We start from the raw sequence: 17,767 nt of genomic DNA on the forward strand, positions 1-17,767 counted from the left end.
TTCCCGTATACCGACAGCTAAGATGTTTACACATCAAAAGAAAACAAAAATTTGAGCGAATATTTCAGTGCTCGTCAGAGATGTGTAACATCTAACCTCGTTAACGAGCAAATTCACGTGTTCCCATGTTGCAAATAACCTTTATAATACTATTGTGAATAATATACGAAATTTGGTGTTTTCAAATACATTTCTGGCCGCGAATCACACGTAGTTCCCGCGCCCACCGCTAGAATTCGTTACCGGAGCAGCTACGTCGACTACTGAATCATTCGATTTGCAGAGAGAATTTTTTAAACTGTATAAAGAAACGCTCCAAAACAAAAGCTGAAAAGACTTGGACCTGATTTCCGACAATACTGCCACATGATGTTAAAAATTCGTTAAAATATGAATACTATAAAATTTCTCTTTGGCTTTGAGAATGTTGGTTCGCGCCATCTGCCACAGGTGGCGACAATATGGCATTCACTAATGATACACTCTTGCCAACTGCTGTATGCTGAGAGTTAAGATGTTCACAAGAGTCGAACGGAAATAAATGTGAACATGTGGTAAACAGTAGTTGCCAGCCAGTGTGACTCAAGCAGCGTGGGTGTTGTTTGGGGGAAGCCTTCATTTCACAGACGAGAGAACCACACCCGAAGTTCCCCGAACTTCATGCTCGCTTTTTCCCCCCGTTCTATCTCATTGTATAAACCGGTGTGGCATTAAATTTTGCGGTCGATTAGGATAGGTTAGCTACATTATAAATACTTTAAAACATTGTGGATGGTTGGTTATATTAATTAAATACTGTATAGCTACATTAAAAATACTGTAAAATCATTTTATGGTTGCTTAGAAAATAACTTTTTAATATGTAGCTATCCAGGGCTAGGAAACCGTTTACATGATTTCACAGTATCTTTAATGTAGCTATCCTAACCAAATCAACGGTCCACAATGTTTTAAAGTATTTTTAATGTAGCTAACCTAACCAACAAAAAAAAAACCGAAGATGCTCGATCGGACGTTTGGCTCTCTCGCATGTGAAAAGAAGGCTTGCCGTTGTTCGGAGGCGGGCCTCACCACTTGCACGAGGACCGTCTCGCCCCAGTCCTCCGCCCCCAGCGCCGCCCCCAGAGCCGCCGCCGCCGCCCCCAGCACCAGCAAGGACAGCCACGGACCCATCGCGCCTCTTCTCTGGAGTCAACCCGCCGACTGCGCGCCGACAGATAGCGCCGTCGCAACTATCTCCGCGGCTTTTCAATACAACATACTGCGAGGGTGGTGGAGGGGGGGGGGGATAATCTCTACCTCCCCCCACCCTTCCCTGACCACCCTCCCCCTTCCCATGATGAGAGTGTCTTCGTCTGCATCTAGTATTGCTTGATTTTTACTTCGAACAATTCATTTGATGCAAAAGTAAGGTTAGGTACGTCCAACAATTACGGAATAGCATATTTTTTTAAAGTGTATTTCGATGATAGTTTCAGCTACTTCACCATCCATTTATTTTTGTTTTTATTATTTCATATTGGCTTATAAGATTGAAAACAAAATGTAGAAGTATCATGTGTTAACTGGAAAAAATATTATTAGGTTAAAAAACATTTTTTTTCTGTCCACAATAAGACAAAATTGAAATAATAATCAAATCAGTTAATGTTTAAAAATTATGAATATTCTCCGCACATAATTTATTCTTCGAGACATAGAAACTTATATATTTACTTTAGATGTTACAAAACACCATAATTCAATAATTGCTTTTACCTTCTTTTTTTTGTAGTAAATTCAATATTTGACAGATCAAGTTGTATGTATTTTTTTTTCCCTTCCAAAATAGTACACGGGTAGATTTTTACAATCGAAACCAAAGGGGAAGTATTGTATTTTGGAAATATGTATGTCTGCCTGCATTGCATGTAACTTAATAAATTTTGGGCTAATTTAACAATTCATAGTAATATTTTTCCAATCATTAGATAATAAACTAAATATGTTGAATGACAGCGTAAGTGAACTGGAAATGAAATGTAGTTTGATTTTTTATAAATTTTATTTTGAACAAATGAAAATGTTTATATATTTTAATAATCTAGTTTTAAAATTACTTAAGTGTTTTCTCCAACCTTTACGGGGAAATCGTGGAGGTAAGAAGTTGTACAATGAGTGTGGGAAGACTTTGTCGTGCTAAAAATTGAATTCGGAAAGAGATCGAGAGCCTCCTTTTCCCCTATCTTGATATAAAAACATATTGATTTGTTATAACAATGTTTCACGTTGATAAATTTATTTCTGATGTGTTAACACCTTTCTTTAAGGGTGCAGGTATGTCCTGTTGCATGTCATTAATTTATGTTTACGTCCCACGCGGTTAAACATGCTGACTTTTTAAGTGGCTCAACTTTCACAAAATGTATGTGTGTGTGTATATATATATATATATCGCATACTTTTTTCATTATTATCTGGAAAAAATTGCATTATTAAGGTTTTAGTGCTGTGTGGATAAGGAGAATGAAATGGAATATTAAACTGGAACCTTTTTTTATGTTTAAAAGTCACTCTTACTGTTTAATATATTATTTATGGTTTCATTTCATTCAGAAAAAAAAATAATTTTACCTAGCTTTTTAAAATATTCTGAATTTTTATGATTTTAAAAAGTATTTAAGATTGAATTTTTTTTTTCTGAAATTATTAAAACCATATCACGCAGTAGACACCAGCATTGCCTTTAAAAACTAAAATGTTCAGATTGTTAATCCATGTGGTTCTTCATACTGCACAAAAATGTTAAAAATTCTACTTTGACAGCTAATTATGCAAAAAAGTATTTTATTTATATATATAGTTACCTATATGACCGAGCTTTGCTCGGTATTTATTTATTATTTTTATTTTTGGTAAATTGTGATTTTTAGAAATTATATTTAAAAACGAATTACATACTGATGAAATATGAATAATATTTTTTTCAGCGGCCACACGTTGTGACGCACGCTCTCGTGAAACAGCTAAATCACAAGACCTTCCTGCTCGTGTAATGTTAGTCAAGTTTTGCAAGCATCTTACTTTAGCAGCACGTGTGGAACAAGCCGAAACCTGATTATTTTCATGAAGGTTTTCTTGAAATGAGTCTTCACTGAAAATCGTTGGAGCCTTTTCCGAGATTCAGATTATATATATATATATATATATATATATATATATATAATTGAACGGATAAAACGACATTTTCTAAAAATGAATCCTAGCTATATCGATTTATCGCCCCCGAAACCCCCTGCATACTAAATTTCATGAAAATCGTTGGAGTCGTTTCCGAGATTTAGATTATATAATTATATAGCTACTCAAAATGTCTATGTTTAATCGTGTTAAATGCAAATATAAAATAACGACCTGAAATGTTACATAATCCCACAATACTCATTATATATTATGGCAATTTTACCATTATCCCTGGCAAATTCCTTATAAAGCTATTAAAGTTTAAGCTTGGCCTTCACACAGGACACAGCTATGGCCTGTTTTCGCTTTTATCTGAGCCGTTTCATTATATGGTTTGAAATTTCGGTGTGCTGATCGGTAAGCCTTCTTTTCACAGACGAGAGAGCCAAAACCCGAAGTTCCCCGAATTTCATGCTTTTTTTCCGTATCTTTAATGTAGTTATCCTAACTAAATCAACCGTCCACGATGTTTTAAAGTATTTATAATGTAGCTAACCTAACCTAATTGACCATTAGTATCCTTTTATCAACACCGCCATATTTATTTACAATGAACAAAAAAAACGAAGATACACGATCGGGCGTTTGGCTCTCTCGTCTGTGAAAATATGGATTCCCCTGCTGATCATATGATTCAATAGTTGACGTAGCTGCTCCGGGCGCGAATTCTAGCGGTGGACGTGGGAACTACGTGTGATTAGCGTCCAGAAATGACTTTGGAAACACAATTTGCTTATATTTAACACGCTGTATTCTACTTTACATTAGGTGAATTTTGCTGTTCTCTAACCATAACAAGAGACAGTAAAAATTTGCTGATTTATTTCGCGGTAGGCTATAAGAATCCAAATTTAAGTTGCTTTTGCTCTCGGCTAACTGTTCATCTGGACGACTCTGGGTTAATGAGAAACATGAACTAAAGAAGTACCAAATAATAGGAAAATTATTTGACACGACTTACAAGTCAGAAGCGTTGCCCGAGTATACAGATGACTGTGTAGTCTATCATGTAGTCATCGAAACCGCTAGTTTTTTTTTTTTTTTCAGTCTCTAACCATAACAGTAAAATAAGCTACATTGTTTATAAAAATATTTTGATACGAAACGTTTTAACGAAATAGCCTACAGTTAGTTGTGTTTTATCTTCTAGTAGGTACCGCTAAGTGATAAAAAAATGACAGCTGGAGGTTTTTTTTTTTTACAAAGTACGTAAAACTATTATTTATTAATTTTATAACTGCTATAACTTATGTCATGTTCTCGTCCCGTTGACTCTTCAGCCCCTATATTGCATATACCATTTTATGTACTTGTGTTAAGATCATGTCACATATCCTAAAATATTTCTCAACTATATTTGACATTAGAGTTGGGGGTAATATTTGACGGAAAATGGCTTACAATTTTCTTCATCACGTTAAGTAGGCCAGACGATCTCACATTTTTAAATCATATCGCACTGTCAGAGTTTATTTTTGACCTGAGCTAGGTACCTCAAACTCTTAATTTTTTTATCTAATTTTAAAATTACTTAATGCATCAGATGGAAATTTTTTTTAACTTATTATGCTTTTTTTTTTTTTTTAGTTATTTCCCCTTAATAACCTCTTTTATCATCCATATGTTGTTCGTCTTTTTAAATATTCCCTGGGACGAAAACGGACGTATTTCCGTTTTAATTAGGCACGATTATGTTTGGCTGATTGCATCTAAAATCCAACATATTTTATAGAACACAAATTATATGAAAAATATTTCATAGTAAATCAAGTCATCCAACTTGTCAAACAAACATGGCTGCATTGGTGACTTTTCCGGTGACGTCATAACCCGCCTACCTCATTTGACGAAACATTATTGGAAGGTGTTTGAAGCGAAAGTTTGACAGTGTGACAGGGCTTTAAATGCTTTTCACTGAGCCTTGAACAGCGTCACGGGAGTACTTCAGAGTCATGTAGTATCTACCTTATCTCCGCACACTCACCCTTTGTCCTTCATTTATCTCTACGTACTCCAAATGACCGTCTGCGGTGATAGCGTCTGTGGGACTTATCAAACTAGATGTTTCGCAGAACCGTTATTTTTTTAATCTTAGGTTGTATAGGCTAATCTATTATTGTTATTCCCGGTGGTCTTCTATGAAGAAAGTTACAGCGATAACGATACAACGCCTAGAAGTAGGTGTTCGTTTAGAGAAAATCATATTTTGCAAAGACAGACCAAATTTGCTGATTTATTTCGTGATAGGTACAATTCAAATACATATAGCTTTGTGTTGCATTCGCTATTGGCTCACTGAGTATCTGAACGACTCTGGACCGTTAAGAAAACCTCAACCAAAGAAGTGTCGAATCAATGACAATCAATTTGAGACGACTCACAAGTCAGCAGTCAATGAAGTGGCGTTATTTTCCCGAGTGTACAGAAGACTGTGTAGTCTACCCTGAAGGTCAACGAAACCGCGACAACCAAAACACGCCACTGCAGTTGATGTTCGCTATAATCAAACTTGCTCTGCACCAGGATCCCAATGGTCCGTAGTTTCATTCCGATAGACAGCTAAATGTCTATTCTTGAAACTGCTATAGCGGCAATCGTAATCAACATTGTCGGTTTCACGAAAAGTCTCTATTGAAGTGTGGCAACGTTGCTTTTAGTGATGACATAAGTGGTAGAAGGCCAATCACAATGAGGGAAAGATCATATCCCATGAAAGTGTATTAATTTTTTTCATTATGTTAATCTCTTTTCTCTAGTTGATGGACGTGGAAGTTATGTGTATAAATATATAGGTAAGTAATAATTAAAAATTAGTTGTAAAGTTACGACTGAGAAACAGAAAATTTTTATGACTCATTTGAAAAAAATGCAAATAAATATTATTGTGTAATGCAAATGTAAACTTTATTTCTTCTTTGAAAAAGAATTCGAAAACACAAATATTTACGGAAATGTTTCGAGGTTTCTGGTTTTTTTAGTATTAAAAAAATTCTTATAATTTAAAAAGACACTTTTTTTAGGTCATAGTTTCTGCTTAATTGACTCCAACTCACATCATATTTTTGTGAAAACTGTTACGATTTACCGCGGGTTCGCAAAGGAAAGCCCAATTAAAGATTTTATTACACAACACAGTTTTATTTATTGCCACTACTTATGTCACTTACAAAAATCTTCTAAAATGGCAAATAATTAATTACACTTAAAGAAAGGTATATTCCCCAGTCACTCGTTCCACACACCTCGCTGGGCCGCAACTCTGGCGCAACTCTCGCTGCAGCACCCCTCGTGGGTCTCCGCCGCGAGACTCCGTCGCCACACTCCGCCGCCGCCGACCCACTTCCCCTTCGCCGAGGATCCGCTCGACTCCTCGCTCGCAACTTCGCTCGGGACTCCGCCGCGCCACGACTCTATCGCCCGGAAACTCTGCCGCGGGAAAACTCCCGACTCCACTGAACTCACTCACTCCCTGCCCTGGAACCTTCGTCCAAGGACTTCGCCACTCTGCCGCACCCGCGGCACTATCGCCCGGAAACTCCACCGCGGGAGAACTCCCGACTGAACACTCCGAACTGACTCCCTGCCCTGACGTCCTCGGGCATATATATAGGCCCCAGCGCAATTCCAGAACTCACGAGAGCGGCCGGGGCCAGTCGCGTCATCGTGAGCCGTCCCGATGGCGGAAATCTCTCGAAACACGTGTCAGCGACTCGCGTAACTCCCAGCTGTCCGGTGTCAGTTACGTGTCAAAAGCAGGGCACCGTGCGGGGAGTGGTGGGAAGGAAGGGGGAAAGTGACAATCCTTGTTATCTTCCAGGCTCGCGTGGCACATATCATGTTGCGGCAGTCGCCAGCCAGCTCTGCACCTGCACGTGTCTCGGCCAATGTCACGTTCGTAACATTGCCACCTCCTTAAACCTGTTCGTCCCGAACAGGTAACACTGCACTGTTGTGAGACATGCGGCGAAGCCATCCTACGCAGCGGGCAGGTGTACTGAATATGGCCCACTTCCTGACAGATGTGACATCGTGGCCATCCTCCGACTCTTCAGATCCGTAGGCCAGCTTTGCGGTGACTATGGGTCTCGCTCTTCCGCACCTGCTGCTGTGGTGCTTCCCTTTCCATCAGGCAACCCCGCTGAACACGTTCCCATTCCGGACACCTCCCTTGAGAATGCCCTTGTCGGCACGCAGAAGCAGAACACTGTAGGTGACTTCCCGTTCCTTTAACCAGTGAGTTAGCACCCTCCTTAATCCCGCTATCACATCGATGTCCTTCCTCCATCGGTTTCTTCACACGATTCGGGCAGTCATGTTGGACGTGCCCTCTTTCTCGACACGCGTAACATCGTGGACGACCTCTTCTCCGTCGGACCGGTAGACTCTTCTCCTGTTCGATCGTTGTCTCACAGCGTTGTACTTCTCCCTTGGGCTTCCTACTGCGATTCGGATACTGGCGCCGGGTGTGTCCTAGTTCTTTGCAGACGAAGCACCGCTGTCTTCCCCTTGTTTTCTGAAACTGAGATCCATTTAACAACTTCTTCAGTGTTCCAAGTATAATCTCTTCGTTAGTATCTGAGCGGCTATTCGCTTGGTGGTAAGGTTCTATCGCGGCCTGTCTAGCTCTGATACTCATGTTTCTTGAGGCAATGCAGGCAGCTTCGATTTCCAGGGCGTGAACAAGAGTATCGCGAATGTTTTTGTGGTGGGCCAAACGAAGAGTTTTCTGAACCTCCACATCTCTAAGCCCGTCTATAAAAGCACTGGTGGCTAGCAGCTGGCGGAACTCTGTTGGTGCCTCTGGGTAGGCGAGGTGCACGAGTTGATCGATGTCGGCTTCGAACTCTTGGAGGGTTTCCGACGATCTCTGTTGACGTGTCTTCAGGCTGTTCTATACACGTCGCCCATGTGTCGGTCGCCATACCACAGCTCAAGGGCCTCTACTAATACCCTATATTATTTCTGGTCTGTAACTGGTATGGTCTGCAGCAGCTCTAGTGGAGATCCTCGCAGGGCCAAGACGAGTGCCATAGCCTTTTCTTCATCGTCCCACCCATTTATTTCAGCAGCTGCCTCAAACTGTCGCCTGTAGACAGCCCATGACGATTGACCATCAAAGGTGGGTGGCTTGAATTTTGGGAGACCAGTTGCACCTTCCATCTTCATGTCTCCAGAATAACTGCTCCTTTTCGTAGCCGATGCAGCTTCCTTGATCATCCGACAGCACTCTTCAGTTACCGCTGATATTCGCTGTTCTGTGGTGTGCTCGAGTTGGACCAGCTGTTGTGCTACTAGTTCTTCATGTTCTGCCACATGTTGCTCTAAACACTGTACTTTGCCTTCCAACTGGTTGCTGGTTTCATCGATATTCTTTTTCATTTCTTCTTGGTTTTTCTTGATGTCCTCTATCTCTTCATTCATAGCATTCATCTCCTCTTGGCAGCTATCAATTTTATTCTTCATTTCTTCCTGGCCACTCTTCATTTCATTCTTCATTTCTTCCTGGCTACTCTTCATCTCGTCCAGCCTAATCTCCATTTTCTCCTGGCTATTCTTCATTTCTTCCCTATTACTCTTCATTTGATTCTTCATTTCTTCCCTGTTACTCTTCATTTCATTCTTCATTTCTCCCCTGTTACTCTTCATTTCATTCTTCATTTCTTCCTGACCTTTATCAATTTTATGATTCACTTCATCCAGCCGACTCTTCATTTCGGCCAAGAATGCCATTAAATTCTTATTCTCGTCGGCAGCCATCTTTCTTGTCCACATATACTACAAGCCTAACATTAATGTCCTATGACGGCACTGTAATTTCCTCTACAAGCTAACTAAGACCCCTACTAAACACTAACACTAATATCCAAACTACTTCACTTAACTAACTACAGTTCCTAACTCTTGTTGCAATCTCGAAAATCTAATTAAAATTTAATTCACTATAAACTAATCGTAAATTCTTTAAATTAGGGCTATCCCACTTCTGACACCAAATGTTACGATTTACAGGGTTCGTAAAGGGATAGCCCAATTAAAGATTTTTATCACACACACAGTTTTATTTATTTCCACTACTTATGTCACTTACAAATAATCTAAAAAGGCAATTAATCAATTGCACTTAAAAATGTTGCTTCTTCAGTCACCCATTTTCACACACCGCGCACTTCACTGGGCCGTACTTCTGGCGCGACTCTCGCCGCAGTACCCCTCGTGGATCTCCGCCGCGGGACTCCGTCGTCGCACTCCACCGCCGCCGACGCACTTGCCTTCACCGAGGATCCGCTCGATGCCTCGCTCGGAACTTCGCTCAGGACTCCGCCGCGCCTACGACACTATCACCTGGAAACTCCGCCCTGGAACCTTCGTCCAAGGACTTCGCCACTCTGCCGCACCTACGGCACTATTGCCCTGGAAACTCCCCCGCGGGAAAGCTCCCGCCTGAACTCTCTTTTCAACTCATACTAACTCTCGGTCTGCGTCCCCGACACATATATATAGGCCCAGTCACCTCCCAGAACTCCCGAGCGCGGCTGGGGCCAGTCGCGTAATTCCGCGCCAACCCGACGGCAGAAAGCTCTCGAAGCACGTGTCGGCGGCTCGCGTAACTCTGCAGCTGTCTGGTGTCAGTTACGTGTCAAAGACAGGCAGGGGCGGATCCAGCGTTTGATGTCAGGGGGGCGAATGTAGGTTTCAAAAGTATTTAAAATGGGAGAGTCCAGGGGTCCACCCCACGGAAAAATTATAGATTTTCGCATGCAAAATGTGTTTTTATAGCAATTTTGTGCTTTAAATGTCAAATACACTTTTGGTATAGTCGGTCAAATTTTTCACAGAAAATTAGTTTTGGTAAATGATAAATTTATCAGAAAATAATAAATAAAATACAATAATTAAATAATGGGCATAACAGTTTTTAGTAATAACTAAAATTAAAATGTCTTGTACATATAATGATTGTGCATAACTAGAAGTTACAAAACAACAGTTTTTCTCCATCATAGAATGAATTCCATTCTGCTGGTTCTCTTGCTTGCAAAGCGATCAATGACTTTTTCTTTATCAATCTCGCAGCCACAATGGATATGCAATAATGCAAGTCCGGTCAGTCTGTCTTCCTTTGTGGTAGATCTCAACCACGTCTTAAGTCTTCTCAATGTCGAAAATGTTCTCTCTGCCGAAGCGACACTTACAGGTAAGGTGACTAAGATTTTCAGGAGAATGTAGATGCCTGGATACAGCTCCTCGTCACACGAAGCGAGAACATCGAGAGCTGTGGAGGGTATTGTATTGTTAATTTCTTTCTCGCGGGTCCACTTCGCCTCCCATGATCGAACCTCGGCATTAAGTTGTCTTTCCACATATTCTAGCCCATTCACTCCAAGGAGAGAGCCATACTTTGTAGAAATTTTTTTGACATTTACTTGACTAGAAGAAGAAGTGTTGGTAACAAAGCTTACAGGCTGTGAAGCTGTTGCGTTTCTTCCAAAAACCGATGTTTTAAATCTTTGACAATGTGCTCCAGAATGGGAAAGAATACAGCTCTTCGGAAAATATCAACAGGGTTCGTTGATGGGTAATTTTATCTGTGTTTGCCTTTTCACAAGTCGAGGTATAGTTAAATCTACACCAAGCTCATGAGCAAGACCATCAGCTTCGTTGAAAAGTTGAGAAAATAGCTTTTCGCACTGTGTACGTTTCGTATTTAGAACAGAAAGAGTATCTGCTAGAATATCTTGGTCAACCTTAAGGTCTATGGAAGTCTTCTGATATAGTGTACTCAAAGGATGAGTGTCTCCCAGCATATCAGATAAGCAGATGAATGTGACAAAAAAAATCACTCTCACAAAGTGCAGACAAAAAAGTATTTACTTTTGCAGCACTTTCAGCATCTTTCCAAGATGTGACACACTCTAAAGCCTGAGCTACTTTCAGAAAAGATGTTCGGAACTGCAAAACGCCATCATGTCTTTCGATCCAACGAGTTTCACACAGTCCAGAGAGTTGGTGACATAAAACTTTGACGTCCCTCACCTTAAGGTCCCCGATTCTCCGTTTACGCGATTGTCCAGTTAAGCCCGTACTGCTCTCGTTGGTGAGGTGTGGGTCCAGGCCAACGTGGCCGGGACCGGGAAATGCGGGACCTGGAGGGAGAGTTAGGTGAGGAGGGACAGTGTTAGGCTGTTCCAAGGATAACTCGGCGTTGATGATTTCACGAGCCCCTTTTATTGTCGTTTTAGAGCCTGCCGCAGCCTGGCGGAACCGTCGCGGAACAAGCGCCCTTCCCGCGGCGACCCGGACTCCCATAAGACCGTACTGTCCGTTAACACGTCCCAACACGGCTTGGGAATTTTCCAGCATGATACTGACCCCGTTTAAGGTTACTCCACAAAGAAGCGCAATACGTGCGCGGCCCGTTACGTAATGTTTCGTAAAGACTGCGAAGGTTCAGAGACCCGTAATTGCACGTCCGCGTTCTGTAACTCTCGACTGGTAACGTCACTCGAACGACTCGTAAGTTCAGTTAGATGAATGACTCGCGGAGGCAGCTCGGCTGCCGCGACAATCCGTGAACTAAAAGGTACGACTGGCCACGAGCTCAAGGTACGCGCCTCGCAAGCAGCGCGGAGCGGCGTACACGACTGACTCGGTTCAAGCCCTGAACACGACTGCCCTTCCCCGCCCGCCAGCGGGCCGGAGCCCGCGGGCTTCGGGGGAAGGGAGGAGAAATCGGCCGGCGTGGGAGAGGTCACGCCCCGCGGCGCGCCAGGCTGCAATTACATACTAGCACACTTGAGAAAACACAGAATATTTACACAATTAAATGAAACATTAATAAAAGCAAATTTACAGAATTAATAAATTACGATTACATCATTTACATACTTGTTGAGGCCCGTGACCATTTGGGAAAAATATACAAACACAGAATTATATATTGCACAAAAGGGCTCACTGGCACGCTAGGGCGCATGCGGGTGCGTCCCTGGCCGTCGCACTTCACCGATGTTGCACTGGGGAAAACACACTACCTCAGGCCCACGTCGGTGGCCAGGTTCGGCCTCTGCACCTGGGAGGGTACGACGACTGTCGTCAACTTTCTTGAGTGAAGCTTAGTGTTTTGATGATGCAGTGAAGAACGAGATTATCGTTTTCATTTATGCAATAGTATTTCTAACTGCTTGGACGCTGGAAGATTTTAATAGGGCCAAATTAAGAGCATGATTGTGACATGGACAGTGAACAGCATTCACAGCTTCTCGCCTGACTTCAGTCACAGCACCACGAATTTCTGACACCATGACACTGCACCCATCTGTAGATATGCCAACACAATGGCTTAGGTCAAGGCAGTGATGCTTTAGAGCAGAAAGTACTACTTGCCCAATATCTTTGCCACTTACAGTCGGTTGATATACTTCATCTTGGTCCTTGTCCTCACTGTTCACAAATTATCGAACATTTAAAAATTGTAAAAAATCTTCGTGCACTTAATCTTCGTGTACATACCTCAAAACAAGTGTTAACTGGGACTTATAAGAAGCATCAGTAGTTTCGTCGAACATGATGCTATAAAATTTGGAATCCTGCACACATTTGATAATTTGTGAAATAATATCTTCCCCACAACTACCAGTCAACTCATTCTACATGGTTTTGCTGATAAAAGTTGCTCTAGATGAAGTATAAACAGATCACGGCCGTAAGCGAAACACGAATATTGGGTAGTTTACGTACTTAAAAGCTACGAAGGATTATATTTGTTTATCAAACAGAGCATTGACACACTGTTTGTTTCTGTGCTTCGTTCACACACATTATGTGAAGGATATTGCATGCATGGAGGAAGCTTGCCAGGTGCGCGCACAGTTTTTGTGCTGCGATGCAACATGAAGCCCAGTTCTTTTAATAAATTAACGACAGTTACGAATTCTTTGGCACATAAAAAAAATTTAATCAAATAAACGTGGGAGGGAAGACTTACCATAATGTATTGTTGGCAAATAACTTCTCATGAATGTATTATGATCAGACAGATAAACGTATAATGAATAACCGACAGCCACACTTACACCACTGACCACTTTCACTGAACACTGTCCTGTCACTGACTATACAGTAGGTTACTGACGAGAAGGCAAGGCAGTCGTCTGTTGGCGCGGCGTATAGTTGTGGAGGGGGGGGGGGGGTTATTTGTGGTCGAACTGCAACTTATCTCACTCCACTCTCCACTCCAGTAACGGGACAGCCCAACTTGTCGCCCGCCACCCCCTTCCAACATTCCAAGCCACGCTTTTCCCTTGAGCTCAGGACAGCTGAAAAGTTGAAGAATGAAGTAAACATGCCCAGAGTGAAGTTACTCTTTGTCAATGTGGCACACAGCTATCAATATTTCGGTTTCATGTAAGACTGCGCGGGTCTTTATGTATTTGGCTACATCATCGATTATGCTTCCCTGGGTGAAGGGGGGGGGGGGCGATCGCCCCTATCGCCCCCCCTTGGATCCACGCCTGAAGGCAGGGCCCCGCGCGTGGAGTGGTGGGAAGGAAGGTGAAAAGCGACAATCCTTGTTATCTTCCAGGCACGCGCGGTGCATATCATGTTGCGGCAGCCGCCAACCAGCTCTGCAGCTGCCCGTGTCCCGGCCTTGCTCATGTTCGTAACAATATAAAGAGGTGAATAAGTTTTCGCTGATTTTAAATGCAACCAACCTAATATAACTAGCCATTCGCACTATTTCACAATTTTTAAATGTAGTGAACCTAACTTTACCAATCATCCTCGCGATTTTAAACTATTTCAGAACTATAACAGAGCATCCATTTATAACAAATCGAAGTTCCAAAGAACAACAAACTTTCAAATCTCTATCGGAATTGTTGTTCCGCCAGGTGATGGAATAATTCCCACAGTTTGTGAAGTAATTCTGATGTATAAGGGTTTATAAAATCTATGTCGGAATCAAGCAATTCCTCTAGCGGAATTATTCCGACAGCATCAAGAATAGGGCCCGAGTATTTAAGAATTGAATAATAATGAAAGATGATTTTGAAGTCAAAATTGTATTTTATATTATATTGTAGTTTATATTATCATTGTTTTTAAACACGGGCAAATTTCAACTTGCTGAATGAAAACAATACATTTGGTCTACGAACAATACTATCAGCGCGGCGGCACCTAGTTGAACTATAGAACCAAACGTACTCATCAAGTGCTAGTACAACTAATTTATTTCTCTATGGTTTTCAACAAAAAATAAACAGTACGCATTTTCATAAACGCTGTTTGCGTGAATAACGATTGTAGAAGATATTGTTTTTCTTTATTTTACCAAGAAATTTAGTTATGTAAGTTCTTTAAAAAGTGATAAGTATTGCTATTCAGATCAAAATGTATAGTAATAGTTAAAAATTGCTACACTTTTAAACAAAAAAAATCATTAAGTATTTTAACATTGAAAACTTTGTGTGATAATTCCTAAAATAATGTTTTATTTCTAAAAAAAAAAAATAATAATAATAATAATAACAACATAGAGTGGCTAAAGAAAAATTGCTGTGTATTTAAATATGAAATTCCTAAACTCTAATGTAATTCTTTCTCACATTTTAAGTTGCTACAATCAGGTACTGATACCAAAAATACACTTGTATAATGTAAGTAGACTAGGGTGACCAAACGTCCCGTAAAAACGGGATTGTCCCGTTTTTTAACGATCGTACACGGGGTCCCGAAAAAGTCGCCCAGGACGCCTAAATGTCCCGTATTTACGTTGGGATGATCGAGTGTACCATTCTCTACTTTCTCAAAGTTTAAATGGATGCTTTTGAAAGAGAACCCCAGTTGGGAACAAATTGAAGAAACTATTTGTTACTTAAATGACATAAATGATACTTTGCTATTTGATCAACTGGCACCATTAGTGGATTTTGTAAGTGAAAAAATTAAAGAATGGATTGCGAAGATAAAAAACTACCTTATTGTCACGAAAAATGGGTTGAGGTTTTAAAATTGGCTGGAACGAAAGAAAAATATCCCCAATTGAAATCCTAAAGATTTTTACCATAACTTTGACTAACAATTTTAGTTATCTTGTTTAATTATGTTTTGAAGTATGTCATTAATCTTATAATAAATAAGTATTCACTGCAAAATTGTTGTTTTTATTTATTATACACTTCACAATTTAAATTAAATTACATAGTCATAGGTAAATTGAAAAAGATTTATAGGTCTCAAATTAGCAAAAAAGAGCATGTTTCAAGATTACGTCTCGATGGAGGCGCCTCGGACTCCCCTTTAGCTGGAGGGCATCGCCCCCAAACCCTCCTCGGATGTGTCCCGTTTTATCAAGTTTATGATTTGGTCACCCTAAAATAGACACCTCGATTTATACAGTTGCTTTCTAGTACGCTTCAATTAATGGATACTATGAGTACCACATTCTATCAAGCTTTCATTGATTTTTAGGATACTAGGTCATGTAAGTGGTTTAACATAACTTAACCTAGGCTTGACGATCTTCTAACCTGAAATGAGTCACAGAGGACTATGTCCAACTTAACCTAGTGAGTGGATCATAGTATATCACTGCTAACCTAACCATCATAGCTTCATCACTGTAGTCCCTACCTAGGCAATGTGTTGATGAATTAAAAATATTTGTAAAGTTGGTATTCAATGGTCTCCCCATTCAAACAATTAGAGAATATTTTTATAATAGCTGGCCGTCTATAAAATATGCAACAAGCACGTGAGTTTTAATGGATTGGCATAGTCACTTCATTCTTAGACATAGTGATGAGACGACCTGGCATAACTAGTGTTGATTCGCAGAACACGCACGGTAACTGCTACAGCAGCTGCAACGATCCATTTTCTCTTTTTTGAAATGTGCATGTTACCTAGATTAACGGCTTTGATATCTTTCTTTTTTTTCCTTGTCGGCAGTTTTCTCTTTAATATTGTGGTAGTGTCCGACTGAGGCGACCATTTTTAGTTGGCTATGAATTAAAGCTGTTGTGTATTCTGATGTTTTTTTTTTACAAGCTTTTGAAATGTTCACATCAGTACTGCAATTTCGATTGTAATTTATAATTGCTTGTTTTGCAGTCATGCCTCCATGCATGGAAATATAGACAGAAAACGTTATGTACAAAAAAAATATTTTTAGGTTTTAAGTTCTAACTTTTACGGAAGCTGTTATTTATAACCAGGTAACCACAAATCATAAACTTTACCTTTTATTTTTCCTGCAAATCACGAAGTTTGTCGATAAAACTATAACATTACTGTATGTTTTGACTACAGCTCATCTTGAGCTGATTATTCTGCTTTTTTTATACATACTTTCACTTGAAAACTCAGCAATGACAATATTATTTTCTAGCCAAACCTTAATGTGTGGTGTAGTAATGTATGGGATGAGTCAGGGTTAGATAGGGTACTGGGTGCATTGGCATCACGCCAAACTCCCCTAGATTAAAACTCGGTGCACAGACAGTGGACAAACCCAGGGCTCCAATAGCAAGCAGGATGGTCAGCCCAGGGCTTGGACCACGGTGGCACCCGAGTCACGTAGACGTTGACGCGCGCGGTGGTCTTCCTTGCAGCGATGGGCGACCGCTACAACATCCACAGCCAGCTAGAGCACCTGCAGTCCAAGTACATCGGCACGGGCCACGCCGACACCACCAAGTTCGAGTGGATGGTGAACCAGCACAGGGACTCGTGCGCCTCCTACATGGGCCACTTCGACCTGCTCAACTTCTTCGCCATCAGCGAGAACGAGGCGAAGGCCCGCGTGCGGTTCAACCTCATGGAGAAGACGTTGCAGCCGTGCGGGCCCCCGCCCGAGAAGCCCGAGGACTAGGCCCCGCAGTTCCCGCCTTGTCGAGCACGCATGGACCAAAGTGGTTATGTATGGCGGGTTTTTTTTATTTCGAGACTACCTGCAATCAAGTCACTTTTTTCAAATTTGTTCTGTGGATGTAATGTGTAGTTGCAGTTTGTGATGGTCAGTACTGGTTTTGATGCAATGTGTGTTATTCATGTCCAATCAAAGTAAAATCTTAGCATCTCTAAATCATTACGACAGGCCCTGGACTATTCCTTCACCTGTTTTCTGAAGCCAGCTGCGAGAAGCCATCAGCAAATGTCGCTGCAACTACGAGGAAGAGCCTCGCCAAGCAGTCTGTGTTATTGCAGTAGTTTTGAACTCCCAGTTTCACTGCTGATTGATCATATGTTCTTTGTCCAGACGTACCAATGAAAATTGTGACTGTACAACCCATTTGTTTTATTGCTATAGGATAGTGAACGTGTTTTAAATAAATCATTTGATTCTTAAAGGTATTTTATTTATGGACATGCGAAATAAGGGATTGTATGTACTTCAATAAGACCTAAACACATCATAAAATATGTAATTGTGAGAACTAGATTTATCTGATGAAACCTGGTAACATTGGTTACTTTATTTTCACGTCAGTAGCGTCCAATAACGGATTTTCCCGCAAATTTTTTGTTGTTGAGTCACAAA

General features: G+C 40.9%; 2 protein-coding genes across 2 annotated transcripts in view; one reads left to right on the forward strand and one right to left on the reverse strand.

Annotated features, from left to right (window-relative positions):
- Positions 1-1,222, reverse strand: part of LOC134528573 (prostatic acid phosphatase-like) — a 37,184-nt gene extending 35,962 nt beyond the window's left edge. The window contains exon 1 of the mRNA XM_063362315.1: positions 1,072-1,222. Coding sequence (XP_063218385.1) covers positions 1,072-1,173 — 102 coding nt within the window. The 5' untranslated portion in view covers positions 1,174-1,222. The remainder of the gene's footprint in view (positions 1-1,071) is intronic.
- Positions 1,223-14,460: 13,238 nt separating this feature from the next.
- On the forward strand, positions 14,461-17,576 carry LOC134528575 (splicing factor 3B subunit 5). Its single transcript, XM_063362317.1, has 2 exons — positions 14,461-14,573; positions 16,839-17,576. The coding sequence occupies exon 2, from the start codon at positions 16,841-16,843 to the stop codon at positions 17,096-17,098; it is 258 nt and encodes an 85-aa protein (XP_063218387.1). The 5' UTR covers positions 14,461-14,573; positions 16,839-16,840; the 3' UTR covers positions 17,099-17,576.
- The last annotated feature ends 191 nt before the right edge of the window (positions 17,577-17,767 follow it).

The sequence above is a fragment of the Bacillus rossius genome, chromosome 1, assembly GCF_032445375.1.
Source record: "Bacillus rossius redtenbacheri isolate Brsri chromosome 1, Brsri_v3, whole genome shotgun sequence".
NCBI classification, from domain to species: Eukaryota; Metazoa; Arthropoda; class Insecta; order Phasmatodea; family Bacillidae; genus Bacillus; species Bacillus rossius.